The 18,588-nt window shown below is 47.2% G+C and overlaps 3 protein-coding genes across 11 annotated transcripts in view; 2 read left to right on the forward strand and 1 right to left on the reverse strand.

The window, feature by feature from the left end:
* Positions 1 to 6,428, forward strand: part of nrxn2b (neurexin 2b) — a 285,878-nt gene extending 279,450 nt beyond the window's left edge. For 7 of the 8 annotated variants that reach the window (XM_019863279.1, XM_019863275.1, XM_019863277.1 and 4 more), the window contains one exon: positions 4,076 to 6,428. In XM_019863279.1, coding sequence (XP_019718838.1) covers positions 4,076 to 4,953 — 878 coding nt within the window. In that variant the 3' untranslated portion in view covers positions 4,954 to 6,428. The remainder of the gene's footprint in view (positions 1 to 4,075) is intronic. The other variant, XM_019863281.1, reaches the window with a different exon arrangement.
* A 3,931-nt stretch (positions 6,429 to 10,359) lies between these two features.
* On the forward strand, positions 10,360 to 13,604 carry LOC109511903 (calcium-binding protein 2). Of its 2 annotated transcripts, none has more exons than XM_019863273.1 (8): positions 10,360 to 10,663; positions 10,760 to 10,822; positions 10,926 to 11,067; positions 11,854 to 11,884; positions 12,038 to 12,181; positions 12,944 to 13,053; positions 13,143 to 13,290; positions 13,370 to 13,604. In XM_019863273.1, exons 2-8 carry the CDS (start codon positions 10,761 to 10,763, stop codon positions 13,396 to 13,398), a joined length of 666 nt encoding a protein of 221 aa, XP_019718832.1. In that variant the 5' UTR covers positions 10,360 to 10,663; position 10,760; the 3' UTR covers positions 13,399 to 13,604. The 2 variants fall into 2 exon arrangements, with proteins under 2 accessions (XP_019718832.1, XP_019718833.1); XM_019863274.1 differs by having other exon boundaries at positions 10,361 to 10,663; positions 10,932 to 11,067.
* Positions 13,605 to 13,612: 8 nt separating this feature from the next.
* tdrd7b (tudor domain containing 7 b) overlaps positions 13,613 to 18,588 on the reverse strand; it is a 9,754-nt gene continuing 4,778 nt past the window's right edge. The window contains exons 6-19 of the mRNA XM_019863203.1: positions 18,534 to 18,586; positions 18,105 to 18,415; positions 17,849 to 18,038; positions 17,650 to 17,761; positions 17,355 to 17,557; positions 17,155 to 17,289; positions 16,743 to 16,826; positions 16,539 to 16,673; positions 16,349 to 16,459; positions 16,083 to 16,231; positions 15,753 to 15,967; positions 14,629 to 14,812; positions 14,385 to 14,545; positions 13,613 to 14,303 (exon numbers count right to left, since the gene is read on the reverse strand). Coding sequence (XP_019718762.1) covers positions 14,086 to 14,303; positions 14,385 to 14,545; positions 14,629 to 14,812; positions 15,753 to 15,967; positions 16,083 to 16,231; positions 16,349 to 16,459; positions 16,539 to 16,673; positions 16,743 to 16,826; positions 17,155 to 17,289; positions 17,355 to 17,557; positions 17,650 to 17,761; positions 17,849 to 18,038; positions 18,105 to 18,415; positions 18,534 to 18,586 — 2,261 coding nt within the window. The 3' untranslated portion in view covers positions 13,613 to 14,085. The remainder of the gene's footprint in view (positions 14,304 to 14,384; positions 14,546 to 14,628; positions 14,813 to 15,752; positions 15,968 to 16,082; positions 16,232 to 16,348; positions 16,460 to 16,538; positions 16,674 to 16,742; positions 16,827 to 17,154; positions 17,290 to 17,354; positions 17,558 to 17,649; positions 17,762 to 17,848; positions 18,039 to 18,104; positions 18,416 to 18,533; positions 18,587 to 18,588) is intronic.

Consider the following 18,588-nt stretch of genomic DNA (forward strand, 5'->3'; position numbering starts at 1 on the left):
GATGTATTTCAAGATACCAGGTAGTTGTGAAAGACGCCGATACCGGCCACCGATACAAGTCTTAGTTGTCAGTAGTTGGCGCATGATTTTCTTTCATTGTACCGATTGAAATTGTGATCACAACTCCTAGTGGTATCGGAACTAAGACCCGGTCAGCACTCAAGAGTGAATACACATACCGGTATCAGTCTGAAAAAAAGTGGTGCCAAAAATCCAGAGTGAATACTTTAGCGACAGCTCGATGTTTTTGCAGTATGTGGCGGGAGGTGTTGAAGCAAAGTTAAAGTTCCTACCGCAGGACAAAAAAAAAAAGGCCAGGGGATGCCAGGCAGCCGGGCGGAGGAGAAGCAGAGAAGGCGCTGCCTTGCTTTCCACTAAGCCTCATTAAGTGCAAAGTGGCGCGGCCCGGGATAGCATGCAGACTCCGACGCAAAACCGAGAAGCGGAAATTCTCACCGTCCCCGGCAGGTTAATTAAACTTGGGCAGCCCTAATTACATCAGCCAATTAAACCTTGGCCGCGATCCTCCAGTCATCTTCAAGAGTCGGGGGGAGACGTGGACTCAGAATTAATCATGAAGTCCATGCGTGGGGAAGGAAATGCCTGCAATGCACTCACACAAATCCAGCAGGAAAGATCGTTTTCATCTCAAGAGTCCGCACCTCCAAAAAGATCTCCGAGCTCGAGAGAAGAATTTTGTGGAGCTTCTCAACAACGTGGCACGCCCGCCATCCCTCCGCACGAGCGGGCATTTGTAAACATCTCATGACGCGCGCCGGCGCGTGTGCGCCGCATATTTTTCCATCCGTAGCCCAATCGCACTCAAATTACCGACGCGCCTCGCACTCCCGACAACCTCTTCGCCGTAAATATTTGAAACGGCCGCCAGCGGCCCCCCGACGTGACGGCCGGCCTAACGATGTTTGTCAGGAGGACGACACGGCCGCATCAGCGCCCATCTGCCCCGCGCTCCCTCTGAGTAAACAGAAGCGCGCGTGACTCATCGCCCTGCGCGCTGGAGATAAAGAAGATGTTTGATCGCGCGGGCCCACCGTTGCGGCTCCGCCGCGGTCCAATCATGAGAGTCCGGCCCAATCAATCAGGCAGAATCAGCCGCGGTCTCTCCTGTTTTATCGCTTAGGTGCTCGTTTCAGACAGAGACAATCAGGCATTCTTCTTTTTTATGCGCGGCGTATCTCGATCCACGTCTGGATCGAAAGTCCGCCGTTGGGTTCCCTGGCCTGTGAGAGCTGCGTAACGAGGGACGAGGGGTGCGAGTCACCCTCGGGGTGCGGTCGCTTTGGGTCACGGGGAAGGAGATGGTAGACGGGGAGGCGGGGCTAGGAGTTGCCTCTCAGTGTGTTTGAGGGCTAAGTCGCCAAGTCGCCGCGTAGCTCATTCCAAACCCGAAGCTGCTTTAAAGCGGCCGGATCAAACTGCACCGCCTCGTTCCGGAAAAGGCGTCTGACTTTGACAAGTCATTTGGCGCCAATCCAAAAAAAAAAAAAAAGAAATCCAAACTAATCCAGCCAACTTCTACTTTGCGCAGCTCGTCTTTTTGTTCCTCCGAGGTGATCGTCCGTCCTCTCGGGCGTCAAGGTGAAACGAAGCCCGCAAACACACACGAGCGAGGCAAACACAAACGAGCGAAATGAGAACGTCATTGCCATGGAAACGAGCCTTTTGCGCAAGCGAAACGCATGAGAGAAGAATGTGCTTAAAGTTTGTTTCTTTCACAGCTCTCACATGTCTCTTTTCTTCAAGGCCTCGGTGGGCGGGGGGGGGGGGGGTTGTGTGCTGACATTTCTGTGGCTATGAATGCATCAACCTTGATAACAAAGCATTTTTATGATTTGAAAAAAATGTTTGTTTTCGGGCGGGGGCTGAGCTGACCCGAGGCGGGCGTCCCATCCCCTTCCTCCCTTCTGAGCGGCCCCCCCGATTCACCCCAAGTAAAAACTAAGCCGTGGAATTGTGATTTGCTGCTTTGTCTTCTTCTCCTGACCGTTGTGTTGCTATGACATGAACAACCCCCCCCTTCCCGTGACCCGCCCCCACCCCCCACCCTCGAAAACGTGCTGTTCTCCTGTCGTGTGAAGACGCCCGTGCTAACTCTCCACTTCCTTCATTTGAGACCAAAACGAGCTTTCGTGCTCATTCGGTGGCGCGCTAAAGCAAATGACATAACGTGGCTTGACGATCAATTGGATCATTAAGAAACTCGTATCGGTGACCGCTAATTAAGAATGCCATTGACCTGTTTTACGTGTGCTTTCGGGTGGGACGAGCGGGGTGGGGGGCTGCATTAGCACGCTATTGACTATTTTTTGGGACGTCTCCTATCGCTCTAAATTAAGCGAATGAAAGATGAGCCACGTAAGCCCGACAATTTGGCAGAGGGACGCTCGAGGGTTGTTCCGTGAAGGTAAAAGGACACGAGTGGAGGTAAAGAAGGGAGGGGGGATGTTGATCACTATCCAAGAACAATCTTACACAGCTTTCTTTTGTGTAATTTTTTTTTTCATGCAAAAATCATGCGGCCAATTTGTCGATGTAAGTGACCTGAACCTCGTGGTTTGCTATCTTTCTCAACCAATCACAGCAGACACATCACAGCGTTAGGTCAGCCTTATTGCTAGATTAGCACTGCATTTGATATTGTTCAGTGTAAATTTTTTTAACTTGTGTAACTGACATAGCATGTAGCGTTAGCCAGCTGCAGGACAGAGTATGTTCTAGCACAGTGGTTCTTAACCTTGTTAGAGGTACCGAACCCAACCAGTTCATATGCACATTCACCGAACCCTTCATGAGTGAAACATAAAAATATGATTCAAGAAGTGTTCCTTCCGTTTTGAGTTGCTCAACTTGGCATGACAAATCATGTAGATAGGACACTGACGCCGATCACTGACTTTCCGTGATGCATGTAAATCCATGTTGTAAATATTCGTCCGACCGTTTTTTTGTTTTTTTTTCGACATAGTTGGTATGTACCGTATTGGCCCGAATATAAGACGGGGTTTTTTGCATTAAAATAAGAATAAGAAATAAGTGGGGGTCGTCTTATATTCGGGGTCTAGACGTTATACCCATTCACGACGCTAGATGGCACCAGATATCATTGACGCGAATGCTGAACTTGACTCCCCAGGCCAAAGTGAACCCCTGTCACGAAGAATAAAACTAAAAATAGCGGTAGCACGAAGTAGAAAAATAAAAAAATAGCGGTAAGAAAGAAAAGAGAAGAAAATAATAGAAGAGAAAATAGCAACAATCTGGAGAAAAGTGGGTCGAAGATCGGCCAGGTTAACCAGCAGCTGAGGAGAAGTTATGATGTCATTTACATTTCAAAAACCAGAAGCCATTCATTTACGAATGTGACTGCACTTTAGTTTACATATTTAAATGCTCAGATATTAAGATATGAATGAGGCAAAATAACATGCTTTTCCTCTCAAATATATTGTTATAATCATTTGTTTCAGATGTACTGTAATTATTTTCTGGATAAAAATTAATTTGGTGTTCAAAAAGTCTTTTTTCAAACGAGTCTTGAAAAAGAGGGGGTTGTCTTATAATCAGGGCCGTCTTATATTCGGGCCAATACGGTATTAAAAAAATTCTTTAAAAAATAAAATAAAATCACACGACATACTATCACGACAGTCACTCGTCGACGACTGAGCCAACTACATTTCCCACAGTACTGATTGGACAAGCGATGTAATGTGAAAATCTGTCGCGGGCGTGTCAAAACTAATTGACATGTTGAGTCAGGTGTGTCTTAACCTCCAAGGCAAAGGCTCCGTCGAACCCCTGAGACCGATTCACCGAACCCCTGGGGTTCGATCCAACCCAGGTTGAGAACCACTGTTCTAGCGTCTTGTAGTCTTACCTCAGTCAGCAGTTAGTGCTTATGAACCAGTCAGATAGCTTAGACAAAATGAGTAGAACTAACACCATGTGAAGTTTGTAGTGCTCTACTTCCAATGCTTCTGTTTTCATGGCATGTTCAAGTTGTGTCTCGACTTCTGACCCGTTGCCCCCTCCCGCTCTCTCTTTCTTGTCCTAGGAGGTGAAATAGTCTTGCCCATTATAACGGTGGACTCGATAGACCCCCCCTCCATGGCCACCCGCTACCCAGTAATCCCCCCACCCCCCACCACGTATCGCCCCTTCCTCACCTTATTCGAAACCACCAAAGAGTCCATCCCCTTGCCCAACGTGCGCCCCCCCTGCCCCGTGGATCAGGAAGACTGCGAGGAAAACGTGGAGGTGTCCGCTTACGGCTCGGGCGAGATGACCGAGTCGGATGACGAGGACTATTACAAAAACTCCCCCCTGGTCACCGACAGGACCGTCCTGCCGCCTCCCCCGGGGGCGGAGGGCCAAAACCCCAGAGATGGCCATTTCTCGCGTCTCCCTTTCGACCAGCGCCCGCCCTCGTCCTCCGCCCCCACGGCCGACCCCGATCAGCTCAGCCCCCGCGTCAAGGGGGCGGCCGGCGGCAGCGGCAACAACATCCCGGCCGGTAAAATGAACACCCGGGATCAGGTGCTCCTGCCGCCGGCCCAGCCCTCGTCGGACCCCGGCCACCGCAGAGTATCGGGAATAACCTACCCTCCCGAATTCCCCCACGTTCCCACCCTAGACCCCACGTCTCCCGATAGAGGTCTACCGGGCGCCGTGGAGGTGCAGCAGTCCAGCAGCACCACGGGCATGGTGGTGGGCATCGTTGCAGCCGCCGCGCTCTGCATCCTCATCCTGCTCTACGCCATGTACAAGTACCGCAACCGAGACGAGGGCTCCTACCAGGTGGACCAGAGCCGCAACTACATCAGCAACTCGGCCGTGCAGAGCAACGGCACCCTGGTGAAGGAGAAGCCGCCCAGCGCCGCCAAGACGGCGCCCAAGAACAAGAAGAACAAAGACAAAGAGTACTACGTTTGAGGGAGCGCCGCCTTGACACATGGAGGCGGGTCGCGTTTTGGGGGAGAGAGAACGAGAGAAGCGGGAAAGGCGACATCCGTGCGAGCCATCCTAACCCTTCAAGAAGGAGGCCGGCGACGCTAACTTTTCGCGTCGTTCGGAAGTCGCTTCTCGACACTTCTGTGCCAACAACCGATTGGGTTCAGTTATTTCTCCAGTAGTGTACAGAAGCACCATCAGTATCCACGACAACAGTATCCAGCGCTACGTCAACGCCATCTCTCTCCTCTCTCCCGCTCGCCCTCGTGCCACGTCTACGGTGCTCGGCAGCCGGCGCGACGCGACCTGTGCCGTGTTTCAAGCATGTAGTATTCATCGAGGACAAAGACATCAACTTTTTCTTTCCGTGGAGTTCTGAGAAGAATAAAACTAAACAAAACAATGAAAACATTGTAGCAATTTTCGTGCGATACTACCGCAGCAGCAAACTCCAGACGCACGGCTGGCCAAATTCCCCTCGGACGTCTGTGTTGTGTTTCTGGCGCTCCCTGGTGGGCTTGCGGAGGAATTGTTTCTACAGCAACCATCAAAGCAGGAAAAAAATGCTCGCCAAGCAGTCGGCCTCTGCTCTATATGATGCTAAATATACGCCCAGACATTGCGCAACCAGACAGTTGGCCGAGACAGTGTAGCTATGACTCTGTTGCCGTCCGAACCATTTCACCGCCTGAAACCCGCAGAGGCTGCCGGTCAGGAAATTTGCGGCCTTCGCTGTTTTTGCTTTGAGAATGGACAGAATGGGAATTCTGCGACAGAGAGCGAGGCTGGAAGGGCCTGTCCAGAACCTGACTTAGACTGAGGGGCAGCCTCTGCGGTTCTTCGTGGGCTCCCTGGAAAAGGGGAGTTCTCAAGTACTCTAGTGTTCCAATTTTCTCAGCTCTATTAAAAGAAGACAAATGTACCATGATCAGAAAAAAAAGAGAAAAAAAGCTGAAAAAAGTTTGTGAAATGTCTAAATATTTGCCATCACAAAGAGAACCGTGTTCCCTCCTGACAACCTTTGCTGTTTGCGAAAAGAAAAAAAAAAACCTCTGTGATCCTGGGCAAGGAGGAAAATCTTTTTTTGGTTGTTCTTGGTTTGCCTTTGGTAAAATTCGGGGTATGTACTTGCTCATCATGCGAACTCAAATCTATTTTTTTGTCCTGCATTTTTTTTTGTCATTTCTCTGTTCTGTTTGGCAGATTGTGTGTCCATTTCCCGACCCTGTTTTCTAAGGATTGCTTTTCTATATCTTTGTGTCTGTAGACTGACAGACCTGCGCCATGATTCTGCTGCCACATTTTTTTTTGTACTCTCTGCCTCACTCCATATCCCCCCCCGCCCAACCCTTGATGTCGCCCTGTTCTTTCTAAATGTTATTGTAAAGTGTTCCAGTGAGATGACTCTAAATATGTGTACATTAACAGAGGGAATACACTTGGTTATATACTTCTTACTCCCTGTGTTGTGCGGTCTGTTTTTCAGTTCAATGCAATATTAAATGTGTCATTCCGTGCGAAATCACCCCCAAAATTTCTGAAAATCGCCGTGACATTCATCTCCTCTACTTACGGTTAAAATAGGTTGAAGGTTTCTATTTTTTCCAGATAATGGTCTTTTTTGGGAGGGGAGGAAAACTCTGACCTGGCTGACAGTTTCGGCTGTTGTTTCAGCCTTCATCGGAGCTGTCGATATTTCCTGCTGACGTGTCTTCAAAACAGCTGACCGGGTCGGGAAGCAAGATCCTGCCAATCGTCACATAACGGGTCTTGTTGATACATCGAGGAACAACTTGGTGCACTTGTTGATCGTGATGGCGCCATCACTATCAACAAGTGCAACCAAGTTTCATTCAAACCAAAATCTGCTTGGTTAAACCCACTGGGTGATTTGGCATAGACCGACCCAAATACAATAATTTGCTATAAAAGTATATACAGTCCCCCTAAAATTATTGGAAGAGTCAGGTCACTTGCTTTGTTTTTGTTGTATACTGAAGACATGTGCCTTTCAGGTCAAGAGATCAAGTCCAGCTTTTGTTTCCTGGTATTCACATGTCAATGTATGAAGCAACTCAGGACAGAGCAGCTTTTGGTTTGAAGCCACCCACTTTTCAGGTGAGCAAAAGTATTGGAACAGACATGATTAACTCATTCAATCCCAGCCATTTTCACTGGAGCAACAGCCTCAATCCCAGCGTTTTACTGGATTTTGACCGATCTTGCAAGGCCCACCGAATATTTGGTGCTAATGCTATATAAACATGGAGCCTACCGAAATAAAGTTTGGACTCTCTTCTTTCAGCAGAAAAAAAGAATTTTGTTTCTATCTTTTTCCATTCTTCAGCAATCGGCATTACAAAATGGCTAAGTTTCATGGAAATGGCGATTTCTGGGCAAAAAACGGAGAAAATGAGCTTTTTGTAAAAGCATGCATTTCAAGCACGTGAGGCACCACTGCCACCTACTGGTCGCTTTTTTTACATGATTTACAATGCAAACAGCTTATTCTCATTGACAGATTGCATCAGACCCTCCTCTCTATGACACAAAAAAAAAAAAAGACTGACGTACAAGTACTTCCTTGGTAGGCGGGGCCTAATTTTAAAAAGACGTACATGTATGTCTTGTGGAATGAAAGAGTTAATTAAACTAAATGAACTAAATGTATAACATTGAATATTTGGTGGCATAAACGTGCAGCAAATGTGAGAGCCACTGACCAGTCTGTTGCCTTCTTCATTTGAACTGCTTTTCCAGGCCTTTACTGCAGCCGCTCTCAGTTCTCGTTTGTTTTCGTGGGGTTCTCCCTTCAGTTTTCCTCCTCAGAAAGCGGCGAATGTTTAAGCAATCCATCGAAAAGGCAACACCTGAGCAGATCGAAACAACCGTCCATCAAATGTTCCAATAATTTTGCTCATTTGAAAAGTGGGTGGCTTCAAATAAAAGATGCTCTGTCCCGAGTTGGCTAACACGTCTCGATGTAAATATCATGAAATACAAGCTGGACTTCACATTTTCCGTCCATGTTTTGATCTGAAACCCAAATGTCTTCACTATACAATAAAAACGAGTAATTGACTTTGCCATTCCAATACTTTTGCAGGGGCCCGTCGATTGCAATCAACCAAACCGTACGTGGAAAGGTCTTTTTCGCTAACTTCATAGGATCTGTATCATTTTTCAGTCCAAGCGACATGAAGGGCATGAGGACATCTTGTGCAAGCTTACGAACACCACATTTTGCATCATGTTGGCAACACCCTACACACGTCAATGAAGGCGCGTGCGGAAAGATAAGCTTCAAGAGCAGGTGAGGAATCCAAAGAAGGGGGCGCAAAGCAAGGAAGCCGTGACTGGAAGCCGCCAGCCACATGCGGAATGTACGACAGCGGGTGTTGGTGAGTGTCGGAAAGCGGCGAATGTTTAAGCAATCCATCGAAAAGGCAACACCTGAGCAGATCGAAACAACCGTCCATCAAATGTTCCAATAATTTTGCTCATTTGAAAAGTGGGTGGCTTCAAACAAAAGATGCTCTGTCCCGAGTTGGCTAACACATCTCGATGTAAATATCATGAAATACAAGCTGGACTTCACATTTTCCGTCCATGTTTTGATCTGAAACCCAAATGTCTTCACTGTACAATAAAAACAAGAGGAATTGACTTTGCCATTCCAATACTTTTGGAGGGGCCCGATTGCAATCAAGCAAACCGTACGTGGAAAGGTCTCTTTCGCGAACTTCATAGGATCTGTATCATTTTTCAGTCCAAGCGACATGAAGGGCATGAGGACATCTTGTGCAAGCTTACGAACACCACATTTTGCATCATGTTGGCAACACCCTACACACGTCAATGAAGGCGCGTGCAGAAAGATAAGCTTCAAGAGCAGGTGAGGAATCCAAAGAAGGGGGCGCAAAGCAAGGAAGCCGTGACTGGAAGCCGCCAGCCACATGCGGAATGTACGACAGCGGGTGTTGGTGAGCGTCGTTTTCAAAGCAGCAGAAAAACGAGCGCTGCGAGCAGACACGAGGGAGGGTTTGCGTCACGGTCATCCCTCCCCAGCAATTTGGGCCTAGTTACCATGGCGACCACCATCCTCGTCCTCATGAGAACGTTTTGGATGAATGCAAAGACAGACGCAGTGTTGTCCACACCCCAAAGACGAAGCTTTGCCTCATGCGAAGACCTCCACTTCAGTACAAAGTGGGCCAGCAACACATGACGTTGATCACGGTAAGTAAGTCACACAGGCCATAGTGTACTATTATGAGTAAACAATATTACGTATTCTGGCAAGACTTGATACGTTTGAAAATCATGAAATTAGGGGGCGGCACGGTGGTCAACTGCTTAGCACATCCGCCTCACAGTGCAGAGGTGCAGGGTTTGATTCCAACTCCGGCCTTTCTGTGTGGAGTGCACGTACTCCCCGTGCCTGCGTGGGTTTTCTCCGGGTACTCCAGCACGCCCCGCAACCCTTGTGAGGATAAAGCAGATCAGAAAATTGTGGTGGATGAAATTGGGGTGAGGGTTTCAAAGTAGGGTTTCAAGGATGGGGTAAGGTTTCAAATTAGCACAAGGGTTTCCAATTAGGGTGTCAAACTGGGGTTGGGGTTAGGGGTTTGGGATAGGGTTAGGGGTTAAGGTTGCACATACACCACAGTCGGTGGCAGTGGTCCTCTCTTTGAGATTGCGCAAGGAGTATTCGCTGATCTCCAGAGGTGTACAGTACTTTACAGTTTTATAGATAAATTAAACGGTATATAGTTGGGGGTGCGCAAAATACGTTCTTTTCATAGGGGGTGTAACAAAAAAAAAACGTGCTAAAGTTCTGGTCTCATGTTTTAAAAATGAAAGAAATGGCCTTAGTACAAAGCCATTCAAAAAACACTGTACTATACTTCACGTCATTTTAAATGCTTTGCTCTATATATTTTTTAAATTGGCTTACCATGTCGTTCATCTGTCTCTAAGTGTCATTAAATGACATGCTTTTCTTAAAGATACCTTACTCTTGCATCATGCCACTGTTCTAAAAAATAACGCCTTACAACAACATTGTTTTCTTTAAAATTAAAATGCCTTATTATACATGTCATTTTCCTAAAAATAAATAAATGCCTTCCTACACTGTAACCTCATGTCATTGTTAGTTTTACTGTACAGTCTATGTTGAAAAAAAACAAACAGTCGTTCGTTTCTCTTGTCTCGTACCACTACCAACCACATGGTGGCGCCAAAACCCAATGGATAAGTTCACGACTACAGACTGTTGGCGCCGCCCTGTGGTAATAACAATCATCATCATCATCATCATACACGTGTTCGCAAAGTGCCTCAATTTATTCTACTCATTAATTAAGAGTGGCCAAATTAATTATGTTCATTTATTTTTTTTATGATGATCATATCTTGGTTTCCTTATCAGAACCACACGTCGGAAAGGCTTCAGTTGGTCGAAGTTGGGGCAACCTCCAGGCCAAGGCAGTCACACGGCTATGACGTTGAGCTTTATTTGGCAGCACGTTTAGCCCGCTAATTAGTTGCTAAGCCTCTCCGATCGAACGAGGTCAGGACGAGAAGACAAACGCGAGAGATCAGATCAGAGCCGCCAGCAAGGGTCGAGTAACTCTGGACTCAGTCCTTCTTCCTTTTTCTCACCCTGGGGAGGGGAGAACAAATGAAGGTAAGGAAATCTAGACAAGCGTAAGCTCCTAGCAACACGTTACGGACATACATTTTCCCCTCTTCTCTTTTTTTTTTTTTTTTTTAATTTACTCAGCATGTCCAAGGCAGGAGAGAGAATTTCATCGACGACTTCTGCAGATTCCACTTCCACAGATGGGTACGTTTCATTCCATTAGTTCCTGACTCACGTGTGTTCTCAAATTGATGTGCACTCCCCAAAAACTTGAGCGCTCACTCACGTTGCCTTTGTGGGGGTCCAGCAAAAGTGGAGCGTCCTCGTCTCAAGCGTCTCCATCGGGCTCGGTGTCCGAGACGCCAAAGAAGTCGTCCAAAAAGTCCAAGAAACACAGCGACAGCATGAACAAAGTCTACAATTCTGTGCTGAACAGTGTGTTCGGGGCTGTGAGTAGACGACCTCTTTCTTGCCGCGTGAAGTGCAACTAACCAAGTACAATGAAGTCAACTTAACAGATAAGTGCTTTTAGGTTTAATATCGATGTCTAAAAAAAATCGACTTGAGTATTTCTTTTTCTACGCTTAACTTTGTGCGCCAAGTGTTCTTTACTTCCTGTAAAATCCTGTGAATATCTCGTTTTTTATTTTGTATTAACCCCCCCCCCCCCCAAAAAAAAAAAAAATCCCAAATCGAGGGGTGCCATTATACAGGGTGTTAAAAACGAAAACATTTCAGATTGTTTCCACGCTTGCCAGTACTTAGGCAGTACTCATAAAAAGAGAATCACTGATGTATCCGGTATTCTATTCACAATAACTCAGTCTGATTCACGTACTGTACAAAGGAGTTCGAGATTTAAAATCAAAATAAAGAAATTAAAAAATAGCTAACTAGAATCACGAAAAGAGCATACAGTGCAAGAACATTTTTGAAAACTTAAAAACTCTTTGCAGTGTGTTAATCATATTTATGGGAAGAGAGCATCGTTTTTAGCCTGAATTTAAAAGCATTTATACTTTAAAGGGATGTTTTCCAACCTTGTTAATTCATATTATTCACTCTGATAAAGGACAGAAGCAACTCACGTGACCAAATTAAACAAATACAGAAAAAAATGCTTTTGAAAAATGATTTTTGGTGGGGCATATTGTATACGTCTCCGCTGCGCCACATCGTGGTCAACGTATTTGAGATATGACAAAACCTTTGACGGTGTTGCTGTCTTTCAACAGGAGAGAGAATTGGCACAAGGTGAATTAGACGGTAAGTCTCGCAAATTAAATGGACTCAAACGAACGGTTACCCCAGGCTGCTGTATATTTGGTAGCTCCTCACGCATCGCAGCCCAATTGAAGTTTTAGTGGCGCTAATCCACTCTTGGAAGGTGCTCTCAAGGTCGTCGCCTTGTTTTGACAGAGCTGCAAGAAGCCTTCAAGGAGTTTGACTACGACCAGGATGGCTACCTGAACTACAAAGATGTGGCTGAGTGCATGAGGACCATGGGATACATGCCCACCGAGATGGAACTGCTGGAGATAGTGCAGCAGATCAAAATGAGAAGTGAGGACACAAACGCACTTCCCCGTGCAGGCATGGGCAACTGAAATGCTGGAGGGGGCGGCCACAATATCTCATCAATGCAAGGCAACATACATGCATAAGTGCTATTAATATCCAAAGTATTTCATTTTTAATCATACATGCATGTCTAAGATGTACTATCCCAACACCAAAGGGTTTGAAGCAAACAAAATAACCCCGTAATTTTTTTCTTCCAGTGCAGAGGCCTCGTGAAAAAAATGACCATTCAAGGATGGCACAAAACTGTTAAACAAGAAACAAACATGAAGTGCAAGAAGTCATTTTGTACAGAGTACTTTTTTTCTTTTTTTTTTTTTTAATATTATTGAGGTACATTGTTCATAATGCATTTCATTCTACTACCCCGCCCCCCACGTTGTCGTGTAGGGCAGGAGAAGACCCAGTGTAAACTCAACTAAGGCATGTCTGCCATCTAGTGGTGATTGATGTTATTGCAACTTAAAACTACAGTCGACCACTGTGTATTCGCAGTTCATAGATTTTTTTTTTTCAAGTTTGGGATTTTTCCCAGCTCCTCCGGGATTTTTATTCTTCCATTTCTATCCGTTGTGGAAAACATCTATTCATGTTTATCACCATTTTCTTTGAATTTGTTGGCTTTGTAAAAACATCATTTTCATGTTACTTTTTTATTTTTAATGAAATGGCCACTCAGAATGTGCCCATCCCTGCTTGAGCGATTTATGCAGTTGATGTTGCAATTCTTCCCTAATTCCGTAGTGGGCGGGCTCATGGACTTTGAAGACTTTACTGAACTGATGGGACCCAGAATGATGGGCGAGACAGCAGACATGCTCGGACTCAAAGAGCTCCAGTCGGCATTCTTGCAGGTGGGCCTCGATTTGTTTTTTTACACCACCAGATTGGATGAACGGATACTTTCACGTGACCTTTGCCGTCTTGTTGCTGTCATGCCAAGTTTGACCTGGACGGCGATGGCAAGATCACGCAGGACGAGATGAAGGAGGCGGCCAAAAGCCTGCTGGGGGAGAAGCTCAAGAAAGGAGAGCTGGAAGACATCCTGAAGGAATTGGACATCAACGCGGATGGAAATATTGACTTTGAAGGTGAAAACGGGGAAAGTCGACCCTTTTTGGGGGTGTGGAGGTTTCATTTGTATAAGGTCATTTCTCTGGTCCTCCTCAGAGTTTGTGATGATGCTCTCCATCCGCTAGCGGCCAGACGCCCGCACAGAATCCAACCCCTCAACAACAATACTTGATCAATTGCGTGTAGTGCAACATACACGATATCGTGTGACAACCGAAGGAACACCGACCGCTTGATGCAACGTGTAAAGAAGCTTGTGTATGTTTTGCTGTTTTAATAAAGAAATCTAAACTTTTTTTCCACCCCACGGGGACATGAAATGAACACTCAAGAATGTGCTCCTCTCACGTTGACTTTATTCCACAAGTCTTTCAATCTTGTTAAATAAATTGCAAATAGCGGTGTAAGATTCCGTTCGATAATAAATTAGTTCCCAGTGTGGCTCAGTGTTGTGTCCAGTCGACAGCATTTCAAAACAAGTGGAATGTGGCACATTACTGTCAAAGTGACAAATATTCATTCACGTCAAATATGTGCTTGCTACCTGGAAAGGATGCGAATAATTGCCACTTGAACGTCAACTTAAACGGCGCAGCTAGGCAGTGTTGGTCACTATTTCTGTGGCACTGCAGTCACGCAAATCACAGTAAGTTCGAGTGCTAGTTGTAGTTTCAAATATGGGCAGCAGGGGGCAATATTCTGCTCCACTTTGCCCTTGGTCTCCTAGTTCCATTCTTTTCAGTCCCAGAAGTGGTTTGAAAATGGACAAACTCTTCAGCGCAAACTAGCGAGGCGAAGACTTGTCCACCGCCTTATTGGTCGGGGAGTTCGTCAACAAACTCCGCCATGATGTCATGCACCCAGATGTCGCAGTCTTGCTGCGACGTGTCCACCAGGAAGACGGTGAGCTTCCTGTCCCAGGGGTTCGCCGCTTCCTGCGCCGCCTCCAGCTGGGCCACGAGGGGCTTCTTCTCCACGTGGTTCCTGAAGACGATGGACGCCTCCTCGGACCACTGCCTGGTCTTCACTCCTGAGAGGCGAGACGGTCTTGTCGGGTAAAAAGGAAGCGGCCAGGTGGCGATGAAATCTGGGCTTTGGAATTGAGACTCACCGGCCAGCTGAGCGGTGATTCCCTGGAAGGGCAGCTGTCGGAACTCCTTGTTTAGAACTCTGAGCTGCGTGCAGCTGACCAGCTCGTGCTTCCCGTAGTCCAACTCGTACACGGACACCAGCCCGTTGCTGAGAATGCCTTTCACCAAAACGCGATACCAGCTGCGCGGTGGAGGAGCACGCGCGCTTTCAGAAAAAAAAAACTGCATTTCGGTGACGCCCGACTTGTGACGCGCTTCACTCACTTGTTCTCCACCTTCGCGGCATAGACGTGATTCTTCTGCACGTTGAGAGGCCTTTCGTCGGTTTGGTTGTAAAACAGGATCATCTCCCCCATCAGCACCACCAGTTTGTACATATCCCTCCAGGGCTGGAGGACAAAGTGGCCTGGATGGCACGCCACTGATATGTACACGTCCATGTTGTTTCCTGGAAGTGACAAAAAAAAAAAAAAGTCATGGCATGAATATACATAAATGTTAGTTGGCCCATTGATTGCCAAGAACGACTTAAGAATCACCAAAACGCGGTGCAAAGGTTGAGTTGTTTTGTTTGGGATATATTTTTTGGGGCTGGGGGTGTGAGGCTTGATATTGGTCTGATGCGCCTGTCCTTTACCCATACTGCCAGCAGAGGGCAGCAGTGCAGCATTTTAGATGAAAAATGCCCTCTGTTTGCCAGCATTATCAGAGTCAAACGATGTGAAGCATATATTCAAATAGAGAACATATTTTTAGATGTACGTATATCACAGAGTATGTGTTATGGTCGTAGAAATATGTGCGCGTCTTATGAAAAGAGTGCGACAACCATCGTAAAAATGTGACAGGGTTGTCTCTTGTGTACAGCCACTCACGGCTGACCGAGCCATCCCGGTGAGTTGGCATCGCTCCAGCGCTTGCATTTAATTCACTAACTAGAATATTATTTTGCAATAAGAAGTCATTCCTTGAAGTTGAATTACATGGGTCATATTAGGTAACCACTGTTCAGATGTTCGTGATTGTCCAAAAATATTTGCCTTCAAGTCACTGTTTAGCTTGATATGTTTTGTTAACACAAAAAGCTTCTTTTTTTTCTGCTGAATTTCTTAAAGGGGAAGTCAACCCCAAAATGGTCTTTACAGTCACATGTTCCGTGCCCCCCCCCACCCCCCACTTGTCTAAGCATGACATTGTGTTTGTGGAATATGAGTTATGCAGTAAAATCCACAACACTTTTGTCCATCTGAGGGGGGCGGCCATTTTGCCACTTGCTGTCAAGTGAAAATGACATCACAGTTGCTCAGGAAACAACCAATCATGGCTCAGTTTGAGAAAACAGGCCAGCCGTGATTGGAAGGAAGCCCAAAATGAATTGAGATGATGACCTGCAGGGGGCAGCGTGAGCAAGGGTGGCAGCTGGAAAGAGGAGGAGGCGACTGACTGAGCCCCAGGTGGGCTGCTGGCGCTTGCTTTGGGTCCGGACGGAACCCTTCTGAGATGAGGTTTGCCCGCAACCGAAGCAGACTTCGGACTGCCGTTGGTGATGTCACCGCCGCTCGATGTCTTGCCGGGTGCGGCGAGTGTCGAGATCTTGATGGGACTGTGAGTCATGAAAAAATGAAGGAAAATGAAGGAAAAATGAAGGGAAAAAAAACCATAGGAATGAAGTGAAGGAAAAATGTTTCAAGTTGTTCTTCCCGACGTGTTGAAGTGACCTGTGGCTCGTCAGGTAGACATCGGGTTGCTGTTTGAAAAGGTCAGACCGGGCCATCTGGTGGTTGATACTACAAGCTGGGTCGTGGAAGTTCTTGTCAGTGAAGAGGTGAACGTAGACGCACTGTTTGCTTTTGTCCACCTTGGCCACCTTGAGGTGCCAATTTCGTGTGAGGAAATAAATTTGATAGCGATATAAAGGTGGTGAGGCATGAATATTTTTCAGTAGGCAATTAAAAAAAAATCAAATAAAAATCGACTGAATTACCTTCATGCTGCAGTCGGTGGTGTTGAGAACTTTCTCCCGAAGCCACTGGACCGAATCTGGAGTCCAGGATCCGACGCTGACCAAAAGGTCTGCCAGGCAACATTTGACAGCCTAAACACGGGTTGGAAAACACAATTAATTGCTTATTCCCAATTTTATTTATTCATTTATTTTTTTAATTCACGCCAACCTGTGGTGGGATGGCCATGAGGTCACGGAGGAACTTCTGTGGAATCTCCCTGAGCTCAAACACTTCCACGGAAGCCTGGACTCCCACGTCAAGGAAGACGATGTCCAACACTCTGCTGCCGTGTAGATTTGTGATCTAGACAGACATCGGAAAGCGTCAACGGCATGCAGGAAGGCCAATTTACTCCTTCTTGTGCCAACTTACTTCGACACGGGACCATTTGCCTTTGTACCGAGCCACGCATCCTTTGCCGCAGAACGGCCTGGACACCAAAAACTCTGACGTTACCTGTGAGAAATATCCATTTTCTCACGCTCGCACATCAAAAGTGTGATGTTTTCTGTGTGATGTTTTTCCGTTGCCTCCGCTCGCGAAAAGCCATGTTTACCTCAACACGGACGGAAAGCTTTCAAAGGAGAGTGGCGGCGCGGCGCCGCTCACATCCTAAGTGGCTTGGCGAAGCATCAAATCCAGATTACCGACCTAATCTCAATCTGTCCACTAATTTGAGACGCCGATAACGCATTCACGAAAGACTTTTCGGAGGCTTTTGAGTCGCCATCTCGCCGGGAACGGTGCGATTCAACTCAAAACCGTACGAACGCCGGTGCATCACCTGCGAGTGGAAGTACGTCTCGATGTTGTCGAGGATCTGATTGAGTTTGGCGAGTCCTCGGGAAGGCAGCTGACAGTAGAAGGTCCCGTCAGAGCACACGCTGGTGATGCTCACGTTCATGTAAGCGCTGTTGACCTGAGGAATGCAGCCAATCAGAGTCTGGCGTGCTCCGCTTTTCCATCCTCAATTCTCCCTTTTACCTGCAAGGGACTGATGAGGCTCTTGTCCTGCAGGGCTTTCATGCAGGCGGCGTTGATGTTGACGTCGTCATCCTGCGACGTGTCGTACAACACCATCAAGGGCGTCTGCCCTCTCTGCAGGATTTCAGCCAAAAGGATGCGGCCGCTCGCCATGGCCTCGAAGGACTTCAGCACGGCGGGCTCCCGGTGGAAGAGCTCCAGGCCTGCGCGCACAAAACTCCCATCATGCACGCTGGAGGAGGGCTGCGCTTTCTGTTCTTTTCTTTGTCTCCACGGCAACAAGACTTTGGCCCACCTGCCAGTTTGCTCTTGGTGGCTTGGAAAGGGAGTTTGTAGAACTTCTCGGGCAGCTCAAAAAGTTTGGCTTTGCTAACCACTTCGGAGAAACCGTGATCCACAAAGTGCACCTGCGAAGCCACAATTTCAAATTCTTGATGTAAAAACGGACCTGCTTGTCATGAAATCCTTCAGCAAAGTCCTTGACAACCTCTCACCTTGACCTTCTCCGTCATGAGCTCGCACACCTGAGCTCTCAGAACTTCCTCCTCCTCGGTTTTGACGGCCACAAGTTGGCCCGACAACGGAGAGGAGCACGGCGTCGACTTGTGCTTGTCCGTCCCGTAAAATTCCCTCATTTCATCCTCCATCCGCTCCTGAGCCTGCGAGTAGCTCTCACCGACGTACCTTTGAAACACAGGAGGACACGAGTGAGATCGACCAATTGGATGCGCTTCAAAACTTCCCGCGTACCTCAAAACGACTTCATTGGTGTTTGTGGCGTCCACCACCAGCACGGAGGGAAATTCCTCTTTGGGGATCTGCAGAGGGGGCACCGAGTGATCACACGGTCTCTTCGCCGGCTCCGGCTTCACTTTCTGTTCCTCCTCGCTGGCCGACGAGCCTCTCCTGCTACGGTTCTCCTCTCCTGCGCCTCCGCCGCCGCTGCTGCTGCTCCTCCTGTACATGATGGCCCTCTTGGGGTTGTCGGGCATCGGGTAGTCGATGGTGCAGATGTCGGAGAGGAGCTGAAGGTTATCAAGGACGTGTCCAGGCAGTTTGGTCTGATTAAAACAAAAAAAAAAAAAAAAAAAAAAAAAAAAGCAGGCAATTTCAAGCGCACCACAAAACACAAATGAAAAGCTTCATGGCATTTTTTTTTTTTTTTCCCTCCCGACTGACTTTATACGTGCCCTGGAAGAGCTTCGGCAGCGCGTGGGCCCCCAGGCCGGCGGAA

Source organism: Hippocampus comes, unplaced genomic scaffold (assembly GCF_001891065.2).
Source record: "Hippocampus comes isolate QL1 unplaced genomic scaffold, H_comes_QL1_v1.1 scaffold18, whole genome shotgun sequence".
In the NCBI taxonomy this organism is placed as follows: Eukaryota; Metazoa; Chordata; class Actinopteri; order Syngnathiformes; family Syngnathidae; genus Hippocampus; species Hippocampus comes.